Genomic DNA, 12,955 nt, shown 5'->3' on the forward strand with positions numbered 1-12,955 from the left:
TTATTTCTTTTGTGGCGATTGAGATACCGGCCAGTTCTGTTTGGACCACGCTGGTATTTCTTTCCATTCCCCACTTAATCCTTAGGCTTAGTGATCTGGAGTACACTCCACATTCTGATCCTTCTTTGGTTTTTGAGCCGTCTGTATAAATCCGTATTGACTCTGACTCTGTGTTCTGCTTAATTTGTATTTTGTAGGGTTTATTAAACACAAACCTGGGTTCGATTGCATCACTTGTTGCCTGCAGCAGAGGTTGCGCAGTAAGCGCTTCCCGCCATAGGCCCAGCCTCAATTGACCCATTCCTACTTCGAGGTTTACACCAGCCGTGCGCAATCGTACCATGGCCATTAACGCAACCTCCTTAACGTACAGATCCAGAGGGGTCAGACCCGTGATTAATTCCATTGCCGCGGTTGGTGTTGTTCTCATGGCTCCTGTGATGTTTAAACAAGCCAGTCACTGTATTTGATATAATTTTTGGATGGCCGTTGTTTGTAGAACTTTCGGTTGCCATGCAATGGCTCCATACGTTAACATAGGTCTTATTATTGCAGTGTAGATCCAGGCGACCACACGGGGTGAAAGACCCCATGCGCGTCCCACTGTCCTCCGACATTGCTCATAAGCCACGTATGCTCTTTTTGCTCTACTCTGTAGATGAGAGTTCCATGTTAGCTTCTTGTCGAGGATAGTACCAAGGTATTTCACCTCTTCAGAGAAGTTTAGTTTGCTTTTGAAGATTTCGGGAGGTTTTAAGCCCGATAAACTTCTTTTCCAGGTGAAAATGACCATCTCAGTCTTCTTGGGATTGATCGACAGTGAGTGTTCCTGACACCATGTTTCTATTAATTTGAGCCCATCCTGCGCTCTATCGCACAGTGTGTTTACAAATTTGCCGGTCTGCAAGATAACTATGTCATTTTTTGCGTATTACAAATTTGCCGGTCTGTAAGATAACTATGTCATCTGCGTATGTAATTGTGTAGAATCCATTTTTGTTAAGGTGATTAATTATGGTATCCAGAACTATGTTCCAGGGAAGGGGTGACAAGACCTCTCCCTGTGGACATCCTCTCATGACCAGTCCTTTCACTGTGATGTCTTCTACATTAATACTTATTGCTCTACTAGAGAGCATCTGGAGTATCCATTCTCCTGCTACCAGGGGTACATTTCTGGAGTGTAGTTGCTGGGTAATTGTTGGAAAGGTTGTTTTATAAAACGCTCCCTCGATATCTATGAATATACCCAGGGTGGATTCTTTGTTGTCCATTGATCTCTCGATTCTGCCAACCACATGGTGAAGGGCCGAATCAGTAGACCTTCCCGCAGTATATGCATGCTGATTTGGATGAAGTGAGTTGTGAACAAGTACTTCATCTCTTATGTACCGCTCACATAGCCTCTCCATGGTTTTTAAGAAAAACGATGGAGAGGAATGCTTTTGGTAGGGTGTAGTCGATCCTACCTGGTTTGGGTATAAATACTACTCTTACTTCTCTCCACTTACTGGGAATATACCTCAGAGCTAGAGAGGCTCTGAATATTCCAACCAGGTGCGGCATAAGAGTGTCCAGTCCCCACTGAAGTAGGGCTGGTCTTATACCGTCAGATCCTGGTGACTTGAAGGGGGAAAAGCCCGATATAGCCCATCTTATTTTGTCCTCATCAATTACTGTACTAGCATATTGCCAGTCATATTGTGAGGGTGTTTTTGTTATACCGTCCAGTTCGCCGTTCCAGGAAAGACAGAACCTGGGAAGGTTCCTCGGTCTTTTTTCTATTATATTTGAAGTGGAGGCGTCAGAGCTGAAAGATGAAATTCGATATTTCCAGTTTATGGCGAATATTTCAAATCAATCAATCAATATTCTCAATCTGAAAAAAAATTATTTTAGTTTTGTCCTTTTCAACATACCTTGTAGGTCTCACCATTTCCGAGATAGCAATAGTGGGATCGGCTAAAAAACGGACTATATAATTTGCTCTCAGATGGAAAGCACCGTGTATCTAATACAAATAGTCACATAAGAATAAAATTTGGTTTACAAAAAATCACTTGGGGCTAGATATGGTGAGTAAGGCGGATGGTCAAGTAGTTCAAACCATAATTCGTGGGCTTTCGCCATGGCAACCACTGAGGTATGAGAAGTGCGTTGTTTTGGTGAAACAGGTTTTTAACACGCTTTTATTAGCTTCACCTATACAGTGTGGTCCAACGAAAACTTAACACCTCGATTTTCCGGCGTTAACATGAAAATGTGGAAAATCGCTCGAACCCGTCAATTGCTGATTCGAGGGGGAACAACTTTTCCGCTGTTTTCATCCCCGTGACTTCAACCCCCTAACGGGGGTGAGCACAACCCCTTGATTTTGAATAGGGATGAGGGGTGTTGAGATACCTCATTTTGAAGATCTTATCGTGTACTATCTGCCCGTAAAATTTCACTTCAAAATATCCATCGATAATGAAATAACAGCGAAAATAGTGAAAGAGGCAATATGGAATTTATCTCGAGAATATTATTCGTATCCGACGCATTTCAAAGGTATTGAGTGGTTAATTTTTTGTCCAAAAAAGTAGACGGACCTTGTTTTTGTACCTTAGTCTATCGTGAATTGTTAAGAACGGTACAAGTGTGTACAAGCGATTGTAAATTTGTAGTGGAATTAAAATGGTGTATTCCGTAGAAGAAAGGGTGGAAATGATAAAATTATTTTTCCGAAATAACGACTCTGCGCGCACAACAGCGGCTTTATTTAACGAACGACATCCTGGAAAAAATGTATCCGCTGCTTACGTTGTGCAACTGGTTGCCAAATTTGACGCTACTGGGTCAGTTGGAAACAAAAAGAGGGTGCATGAAAGAGACGAAGCGAGGGACGTGGCTGTCTTAGGTCATATAGCAATGGATCCGACCGTTAGTACTAGGAAATTGTCCGAGGTATCTGGTGTTTCACGCACAACAATCATGAGAATCCTGAAACAACATAAATTCCATCCGTATAAGATACGATTGGTTCAGGAACTGAATGAGGATGATCCCGATCGCCGACTCCAGTTCTGTGAAGTGATCAGTGAAATAATTAACTGCAATCAAAACTACATGTTCGATATCTGTTTTTCGGACGAGTGTTCATTTTACCTTAACGGCATTGTAAACCGGCATAACTGTCGGTATTGGTCAGATGAAAATCCACGATTATTTCGTGAGGTGTATACACAGCGCCCCCAAAAATTAAATGTTTGGGCGGGTATTTATGGAAATCACATAATCGGCCCTTTTTTTCTACCCGGTAATCTCACAGGCCAACTTTATCTCGATCTATTGGAGAACGCTATTTATCCAGCCCTCGTGCAAGTATTGGAGAATGCAGAAGACCATCAAACGATCATTTTCCAACAAGATGGCGCACCACCTCACTTTGTTCAACCGGTGCGTCAGTTTTTAGATGACAATTTTCCTCACGCCTGGATTGGAAGAAGGGGACATATTGAGTGGCCACCCAGATCACCGGATCTGGCTCCACTGGACTTTTTTCTATGGGGTCACTAGAAATCCAAGATTTACGCTACCCAGCCTGAGTCACTGGATGATTTGCGAACTCGGATCATTAATGAATGCCGTCAAATTACACCAGACATCTTGAGTAATGTACGTGAACGTTTTCAGCAAAACTTATATTACTGCATGGAAGTGGATGGTGCCCATTTCGAACATTTAATAAAGTAATCACAAAAGTACGTACTCTTCCACTCTTTTACCTGTCATGTCGTTATCGATGGATATTTTGGAGCGAAATTTTACGGTCAGATAGTACACGATAAGATCTTCAAAATGAGGTATCTCAACACCCCTCATCCCTATTCAAAATCAAGGGGTTGTGCTCACCCCCGTTAGGGGGTTGAAGTCACGGGGATGAAAACAGTGGAACAGTTGTTCCCCCTCGAATCAGAAATTGACGGGTTCGAGCGATTTTCCACATTTTCATGTTAACGCCGGAAACTCGAGGTGTTAAGTTTTCGTTGGACCACACTGTATATATGTATGTTTGTTTGTGCGTTTGTAACTCTCAAGCTCGGAATCTGTAAACAACTATGCGACCAAAATGGCTGAAACTTTGGTGAGTAACTGTCAACAGATGAACAACGAGTGCTGCCATCTTCATGTTGAGGTCGGAAACTTTTCAGGCCATCCTCGTATATCTCATTTTCTCATTTGATTTCTAGGAATAAAGTTGTCCAGTTGGGAAGAAACACTCACGACTTTTTCTCCATTTCCAGGTGAAGCTGGCTACATCGAACGGCCTAGTGATCTTCTGTTGGGGCGACGAGAATGCCGACCCCACCACCATCAAGTTCCTCAAAGATCTCGGACTCCACGGCGTCATCTACGACAAGATCCACGAATACAACAACAAGGAGGTGAAAGAGAGCATCTTCTTGGTGGAGGCGCGTGGGTCGCAGAAGGAGCTCCGGCTCCTGGCGGCCGCGACTTCCGAAAACCCCCAGAGTCCCCCGCCTCAACCCGTCATCAAGGAGCCCATGCTCGATTTCGAATCGGTCAAGGCGCAACTCGGTGATGGTATTTCGACAGCGACTTCTCTGGAAAGCTTGGAGAGCTTGCCGCCGGATTATGTCAAATCAGGGTGTTAGTTTAGGGGGGAAGGTTATTTATTCGTTTGCTTGTCGCTCTGCGGATGTTATTTTCATGGTGGTGATAATACTGTCTGATGCGACAAGGTGGCTGTGTAATTGGTCAAGTTGAAAAATTATATTAAAGTGATTGTTGATATTATTTTCGACAGTATTTTCAACTATTTGTTTTTGTTGTTGTTGTAGTGTTATAGTGAAATAGGAGGTTGATTTCCAGGTCAACTGTTCTTATTAAGGTTGCAGTCTAATCGGACTTGACAATCTAACCCGAGTCTTCAACTTTCCCAAGACTATTTTCTACTATGAGTAGAATGACTGATGGTTCAGTCATAGAAAAATCAACCAGCAAGTCTACTCCCACTACTTTCATTCATAAATTCACAAAGTTTTCGGTGACCTCGAAATGAAGTGCGGAGCCAATTTCGTTCTTTTACCATAGGCGTGCGCTCATATAAAAACGAAATTAAAGATATAGAAGATTTTGTGGTAAGTTACTTATAACCAACTAAAAAACCAAGAACAATAATAACAACAGCGAATAAACTAAACTCGGTATCAATTTCCGATCGTTTATTATAACTAATCCGATGCCCGTGGTAACGTCGAATCCTTCGATACTACAGCACTGAACGCGTTGGATGAGAATCTCAGCCTAAGAGAGCCTACTGGTTGTATTATTCTAATGTGGTTCACTGTTGTCAGATGAACGATTTTGTTCGGCTGACAGTAGCTGAGTAGAATACAGATATATTTGATGTTTCTTTCCTGGTTGGGGCTTTGTTCACGAGATGGAGCTGTTACTAATTAGCAGTCTTTCTCTTAGATGAAAGCTTCATATGTGCAGTCGTGCTGCGTTAAAATTAATCGAGTCTCAGACATACTGCTGTTTGGGTCGGATCGTTCCTGCACTGATGAGAGGTAGTACCTCGAAACTGGTCTGTAGGTGACTTACTTGAATGATTTCAGCATAGTCCTGCTGCTGTATGAACCAGAAACATCTGCCAGACTAACCTCTGTGAGGTATGTATTTTGCATAAATGTCTGTCGGATATAATTCAATATCCAGTTATTAGCCAGAGAAGTAGTTGAATATTACTTTCCAACACTAAAGCTTTATTTTAGACACATCGACACGTTTTTCGAACACCAAGTGATCATCTCCGAGTGGAAGATTAAGGGAAGGGAAGTAGTTTTTCATCAGGCATTCACATTGCTTCTCGCAAGCAGCACTACAACTTCTAGATATTACTTCTTATTGACCGTACGACCATGTGGAAAGAACTCTTGATGCAGTAAGCAAAAGTCCAAAAATGGTCAACATCATTAAAAATCGTAATTCTGCGATTCTTTTCAAACCAAATTTGTTTTTTACCTAGATTGCAACTCGATTGAAAATAAAGAATTCCAGAGTTTCATAAGTAACAGTTACTATTATTGAAAGAAAACGGGCTTGTGTAAACACTAAAATTAAAAATATAAATGAAAACAATTGTATCCAACTACCGTCATCTATTAGTTAGAAGTTGAAGTGTCATTGAACGAACGTTTTTGCTTTGTATGTAGAAAACCTTATAAGAATTAGTTTTTCTATTAGTTTTGAGATGGCGCTTCATAAAATTTCCCGATATTTCTATGTGGAAAAACTAAAGAAATTCAGCGTTTTTCCTCATTGAGAACCCAGTATTTGGTGAAGGTATTTACCCACCAAGCGAAATTACAACAGATGTCAGGATTGTTTGAAGGTGTTGATGATGTCTAATATAATATAAATTTATTCGAAATCCTTGAAAATTATCTGTAAAAAAAACTCGGCATCATCAAAAATGACCTTCAACGGAATGGTAACTCCAGAGTGATGGTAGAACAGGCTTTAGCTAGAAGACAGCAAGAGCTCCACAAGGAAAAGAAGCTGCCACAACCAGTACTTGTACTTCCCTACGTCAGAGGATTATCGGAAAGGAAGGATTGGGTCCAAGTATAACATCAGGACCTGCTTCAGATCTGGGAACACTATCCGTAGCAGCCTCATGAAGACCAGGCCACCAAACGCGGACTGCGATTCCAAGAATTGCATTTACCCGATACCCTGCGAGTGCGGAGAATCATACATCGGTGAAACTAATAGGCCATTGAAAGTTTGCATTGCTGAGCACAAGAAACACACACAGAGAGGAGAAAACAGCAAATCCGGAATAGCAGAGTATGTTTGGACTCATCAACATAACATCAAGTGGGCTCAAGCTGAAATCATCCACAAAGAGGAACACTGGTTTAGGAGAAAATTCAAAGAAGCCGCGTATATGTTGTCCAACCATGCATTTAGTCAAGCTAGCGTAGAGATACGTAACATATGGAAACCTCCAATCAAGTGGAAAACGGCCAACTCCCGCCAAAATGTAATCTCCCGCTAAAACCAATGAAGCGGAGAGAGGGAAGAGGGGATAGGTGAAAGCACTCAAATGACCTATAAATAGTCAGATCTCGTTGTCACCCGAAGACGATTGTGGATACTAACAATCGAAACGTCGTGACGTAACTTGGTTTGGAATCTTTTAATTTCAATTTTCCATTTTTTTTTTAATAATATTTATTAATTTTCAGCTTGTTTTGATATTTCAATTTTATATTTTGTGGTTGTTGCTTGTATGTTATTTCTTTGTAATTTCAATTTTTTGTTTAATAAAATTGTTATTTTTTGGTTAATGTTTTTAATTTTTCAAATATTCTTTCAGGGATTTCAAATCAATTTACATTATATTAGACAATGGAAGTCGGAACTCATGAAAGATGTCAGGATTATTCAACTAGTGATTAAATCATATATACTTTTGTACTTAATGAAATATTGCAATCATATCTTTTACGGAAAACAGTAACGATTGAATTTTTTACACAGCCACACGACCTTCACTGATAGCCATCAATTGAAACAGTTTAAATAAAATTCTAAACTTTATTACACGACAAAATGAAATGTTTCATGTATTTCAACACATGCGCCATCTTTCGAAGAAAGAAAGCAGTAAATTCTCGAAAGAAAATATACATAGTTTACTTCAGAACGCATCATACAGTTTCATCCTTTACTTGCTAGATGTCACTACATGACGCTTATGTGTCTACACCTGTGATTCAACGTTGAAGAAAATGTGTTGAGTCCATACCCATGAAGTTTTAGATAAAATCTTTTATTTCTGACCGGGATATTATAAGCTTATATCGTCATAGTTACGCAATCAATAAAGCGGGTCATAACTCCCTTGGGACATTATAGATTTTATAATTCCCTCTACCTTTCACAAGTAAAAATAAATAGAAATGAAAACTGAACCATATTTTATTTATTCACGTCATTACAAATAATAAATGTACAATTTTGAAATGTTCCCTGAAAATTACTTCCGCCACTGGAAACAATTTCTTCTTTTGTATGGCTGGAGCTTCTGTTCACTACAGTCGAGGTACCTGCCTCTTCTGATGACAAAGTAGACAACATACGCGCCGTTTTATTTCTCAATTCGATGCTATCCTCCAAATACCCCTCCGCCACCGTGGAACTTTTCCAACCTCCGTGTCTTTTTAAGTTAGTCATAGTTGCTCCTGCATTGGCTAGAGCAGTAGCAGAAGTGCGACGAAGGCAATGTCCCGTATAGGAAGATGAGTTTGGCAATCCTAAATACATTGCGATTTTGCTGGGGATTTTCCCAAACATGTTTTTTCCAATTGGCTGAGATGTACATTTATTTTGTCGGAAGCTCAAAAAAAATCGTTCAATACCTTTAGGAGGCAAAGACATATAAAGTCTTAATAAAGGCAAAGCGGAGAACTCTTTTTCATCCACAACTGTAAATTTCTTCGATACACCAGTTTTACTTTCCGGTACGTTCACTACCATAACGGAATCCCGGTCCTCTATATCCGATATCTTCATATTCAAAAGTTCCTGACTTCTGCATCCTCCAAAATAACCCATAATCAAAACAACCTATAACAAAAAAAAAAAGGAAATAAATACACACAAAAAGGAAAATGAGAAAAAAATTACCTTATGCAATAAATGAATATCATTAGGAGCGTCCTTTAGGAATCTGATAACATCTTTAGGAGATAAAACAGCAGACTTTTTCGGCTTATAACTCTTACTCTTCCGTTTCAAAAAAGCCTGTAGTTCATTGAACTTGGTGATATCTCGTTTCTCATGTATAGTCACCATCGATTTTAGCATTGACCATTTAGTCCATAAAGAATTCGGACTATACGTTTCTGACTGAAACGAATAAACACAATTACTACCAAATCTACCGAAAAACATAGAAAATTCCTTACCAGTTCTTGAAAATATGCCAGAAATACAGTTTCAGTGACATCTTTTGGCATAACATTTTTCCGTGTCAGCCAGTCCAGATATATCTTGTATTCTTTTTGGTATACGGCTTCACTTTTCGATGGAATTAATGATTCTCTTGCTTGTTCAGCTTTTTTCAAAATACCCTCCATTATATTTGGGGTAGAAAACACATTTTCACCGCAAACACAGCTTGATAACAAAGTTCTGTTTATAAACAAGTAACATAGCAACAACCTAGCAACAAGAAAACTCTACTATAATCAAAGGTACCTGATTCAAATATACCGGGAAGGTAATGAATTGGTACATTTTTCCGTTTCAAAAATGAACAAAATTTTATTGAAATCGGTCAGAAATAAAATTATCTATGTACCACGGGAATTAATGAGCCTTAATAACCTCAGGCAATTGCTGTCCCTCGGGCCAGAGGCCCTCGGGACGCAAACTTTGCCATCGGTAATTAAGGCCCTCCTAATTCCCTTGATACATAAATAACTATAAGATATCACCACATTTTACTGAAGCCTATTTTACTATAGATCAATTGAATTTATTCAAACTATATGATGGATGGAAACTAGTTATTTAAACAAAGAACAATCACCATTTTCATGATTTCAAAATGATTGTGAAGTTATTAGTTATCAACAATAACTTTCTATTGCAGCGTGCACATTAATGGATATGCTAACAACTCATGAATGATAATGACAGCAAAATCTCAGTCGCTAGTTGTTTATTCACAAGAAATCTTCTCGTGCAAAAGATACCGAATCTGATGAATTCCGGTAAAAGTGAGAAATTGGGTTAACACCAGAGGAAAGAAAAGTCAAAGCATGTTGCACGAGATGCAATACGATCTGCATGGTTAAGTCATACATGCAACTGGCCAGCGAAGCTATAAAATCGTGAGCATTGCCATAATTCACCCATTAGTCCGTTTTCCTGTTCTAGTTGGTTGTAAAATGTGGTTGGACAAATTCTTGGTTCTTCTTGTTTTGTGCCGGATTGAAGTGATCTCCGAGAAAAAGGACTCCAACGGAACTGTGCTTGATACAGTATTTGAGTCTTTGGACAGGAATACGAGGTAGAGTTTTTACTGGATTTTGACATTCTTTTGGAATTTCTTCCAAAATAAATTCCAAAAATCCACGGCTTTCAAACTCGAAAAGCAGTGACACTGATTTGTTAAAATAATTTCGAAATGAATGTTGAGCCTAGTTTTGTTAAAGCTGACTCCCGACAACTTACCAAGAGTCGATTTTGAAATGATCGATGAATTTTACTTGAAAAATTTGCAATACTCTGGTACCGAAATGAAGAATGAAAAATTGAAGCGGTAGGTGGTATATTTAGTAAGTCCCTTTTATTTATATGACATTCATTTCAGACTTTGTCTTTTATCGAAGGATGGAAAGTGTTGATTTAATTTTTATTTTATCTCGGCCAATGAGCAGTATCGTGACTGAAAAGAGAAACAAAAATATGTATAGTGAAATGTAGAATTACTCCAGAACATATCAATCCAAAAGTAACCTGAAAAAATATTTTTCGGAATATAAACTAATGACACGGAATATGCAGCCTGAGACCTACCTTTTACAAAAAAACGTTCTTTAATTAGATAATTGTAACAGTTGTATTCACACCGAGTTGACAACAATAACAACAAAAATGGCGTCTGTCTAATTAGATCATCAGATCAGTGATTGGATTAAAAACTAATACACTTGTCAACTCCGCTCTAGACACGATCAATTTTATTGGTCAATAGACACGCGGCTAATTTAAATTCTTGCTTTTCGAATTATTTTTTTTTCTGCAAATATAAAGAGATTTTGGGACCGATTAGGCTTGATAAGTATAATCTAAGATCCCTAACTCGATCAGTTTATAAGCAAACCAGTATCATTTTCCATAGCATGAAACAAGCCCATTAAAAGAGACTAGTGTGATGTTTTATGTGACTTTGTTTAATAACAGCCAGAGTGCTCAAAAATTAGCAGTTAATCCTATTATAAATGAAAGATCGAAACACTGATGTTTGTCATCATTTCATTAGAGAAGCCATTGAAAATAATTTATTTAGTGTTAAGTTCTTGCAAACATCTGATCTGGTTTAGTTCAGTTAAACATTCTGAATTTATAAAATTATTAGGTAGTGTTGATGTGAAGTAATCCTTTCTTGAATATTTTGTGCTAGTGGAAGTGTTGGAAAAGCCCAAAACAATGCCCAAAATATATGTTGTAGTGCCATCTATTGTCGGCTATAAACACTATCCTCCGAAATCTTGTAATAATGGTCTATAAAGAAAATAAACTCTGTGCTGAGAACTCAACTAGAGCTTTTCATTTCAATAGAAAAAACAGGTAGAATTTCATTAAAAATAGTTATTAAATCAGTATACAGAAGGATCGTCTTACATAAGACATAGTGATATCGATAATTATGAAATCAAATATTACTATATAAATGTGATTTTCAGCGTTTCCTGTAATACCAGCAAAGTTGCTAGATCCAGCGAACGTGCTACAAATAACACATTCCTGCTCTCAGAAGGTATCACCTTTGCTAGAAACGAATACCCGATTCCCACCAGACACCCCAAATCGTTGGAGGGCTTCAGAAGACTTCTCAGAGCCCTATCAAATTTTATCGACACTCATACTTTCTCCATTGATCTGACCCAAGACCGACACTCCGATGGAGTCCAGTGGGAATTCCCCAGAACGGGAGGCGGTGGAGGTTCAGGGGGAACTGGATTCTTCAACATGGACAAAAAAGCGATTCAGCGGGAGAGAAAATACTACCAGTACGCTTTCATGGTACTTTTGGGAATTTTTTTCCTCACTGGACCTCTGGTTATGAAGATCCTTGGTATCATGGCTGCGCAGTCACTTCTAGCTTCCAAAGCAGCCCTGATTATAGTGGGTAGTGTGACGCTGAAAAAGATCTTCGAAAACGGTAGCTCCAAACCCCAGGTCAAGGTGATCACGTTGCCCTTGTACGACAAGTACGAAAGTGAGGAGGATCATGACAGGAAAGGTTATGGTTACAATCAAATACCTCATAGATACGGTCGTCATGGGCATGTTAGAAACAACAGTCCTTACTCCGGTTATTACAATAATGAAAGAAGCGAATTTGCTCCTATATTTTATGGAAAGCAGAAGCAGAACACTTGAATACATCTTGGCGGACTAACATCTTTGTGAATTATTTATTTATTATTTATTTATATGAATGAATATATGTATTTATCAGAAATTAATTTGTTGCTCTGAGACGAAATGGTTTGTTGACTTCTCGTGACCTTTGAAAACAAAAACGAAATTTATTGATTATTTCACTCTTCTTATCAGAAGAACCAACATAAATAATCAGTGGAAAAGGTAAGAAGAACAATAAACGCTGATAATATTCCATATGTATCAAATCAAATCAAAATATACTATATTGTCAGAAGATTTTGTATCCCAACGACAAAGCTTTGTAGGTATAAATATAAGCATAACTAATGGTGTATAGATAAAAACCGGCAATTAATAAAGGTTTGAATAAAACAGGTACAAATACAATAAAAATACCAAGTGATCATCTTCAAGAGTAATTGTTTAATCTTCCTCTTGAAGATGATTTCTCTTGGTGATTGAAACTGAAGCACGTGCCGAGGTGTTAAAAATAACGGTTTCGTGTTGGGATAATATTTATTATTACACCAAAGGTTCCAAACAGTGCATTACTAGACTACAAAAGTCCAACTTTCTTCAAACAATGTAATAACGATATCTTTGTATACAAAGACTATTATATTCCTGAACGGTTGTAAACTTGATTAAACAAACGTCACAAGTAGGGACATTCACTCATAGATGTCGCCCAATGAACGTGTTGTAAATAATTAGAATTAATTTATTAAAGAATAATGTATTTGATAGTCGATTGGCG

General features: G+C 38.5%; 3 protein-coding genes across 4 annotated transcripts in view; 2 read left to right on the forward strand and 1 right to left on the reverse strand.

Annotated features, from left to right (window-relative positions):
- Nucleotides 1-4,819, forward strand: part of LOC111512440 (glycerophosphocholine phosphodiesterase GPCPD1) — a 29,636-nt gene extending 24,817 nt beyond the window's left edge. Inside the window, exon 4 of the mRNA XM_023168561.2 lies at nt 4,287-4,819. Coding sequence (XP_023024329.2) covers nt 4,287-4,658 — 372 coding nt within the window. The 3' untranslated portion in view covers nt 4,659-4,819. The remainder of the gene's footprint in view (nt 1-4,286) is intronic.
- Nucleotides 4,820-7,988: 3,169 nt separating this feature from the next.
- Nucleotides 7,989-9,596, reverse strand: LOC141480737 (uncharacterized). Its single transcript, XM_074171128.1, has 3 exons — nt 8,985-9,596; nt 8,704-8,925; nt 7,989-8,643 (listed from the first exon to the last, which is right to left on the reverse strand). The coding sequence occupies exons 1-3, from the start codon at nt 9,153-9,155 to the stop codon at nt 7,996-7,998; spliced, it is 1,041 nt and encodes a 346-aa protein (XP_074027229.1). The 5' UTR covers nt 9,156-9,596; the 3' UTR covers nt 7,989-7,995.
- A 362-nt stretch (nt 9,597-9,958) lies between these two features.
- Nucleotides 9,959-12,327, forward strand: LOC141480738 (uncharacterized). 2 transcript variants are annotated; one of them, XM_074171129.1, is made up of 2 exons: nt 9,959-10,093; nt 11,493-12,324. In XM_074171129.1, exons 1-2 carry the CDS (start codon nt 9,972-9,974, stop codon nt 12,190-12,192), a joined length of 822 nt encoding a protein of 273 aa, XP_074027230.1. In that variant the 5' UTR covers nt 9,959-9,971; the 3' UTR covers nt 12,193-12,324. The 2 variants fall into 2 exon arrangements, with proteins under 2 accessions (XP_074027230.1, XP_074027231.1); XM_074171130.1 differs by lacking the exon at nt 9,959-10,093 and adding an exon at nt 10,529-11,376 and having other exon boundaries at nt 11,493-12,327.
- The last annotated feature ends 628 nt before the right edge of the window (nt 12,328-12,955 follow it).

This window comes from Leptinotarsa decemlineata, unplaced genomic scaffold (assembly GCF_025532065.1).
Source record: "Leptinotarsa decemlineata unplaced genomic scaffold, Ldec_3_MD MMD2_tig00000008_RagTag_RagTag, whole genome shotgun sequence".
Taxonomy (NCBI): domain Eukaryota; kingdom Metazoa; phylum Arthropoda; class Insecta; order Coleoptera; family Chrysomelidae; genus Leptinotarsa; species Leptinotarsa decemlineata.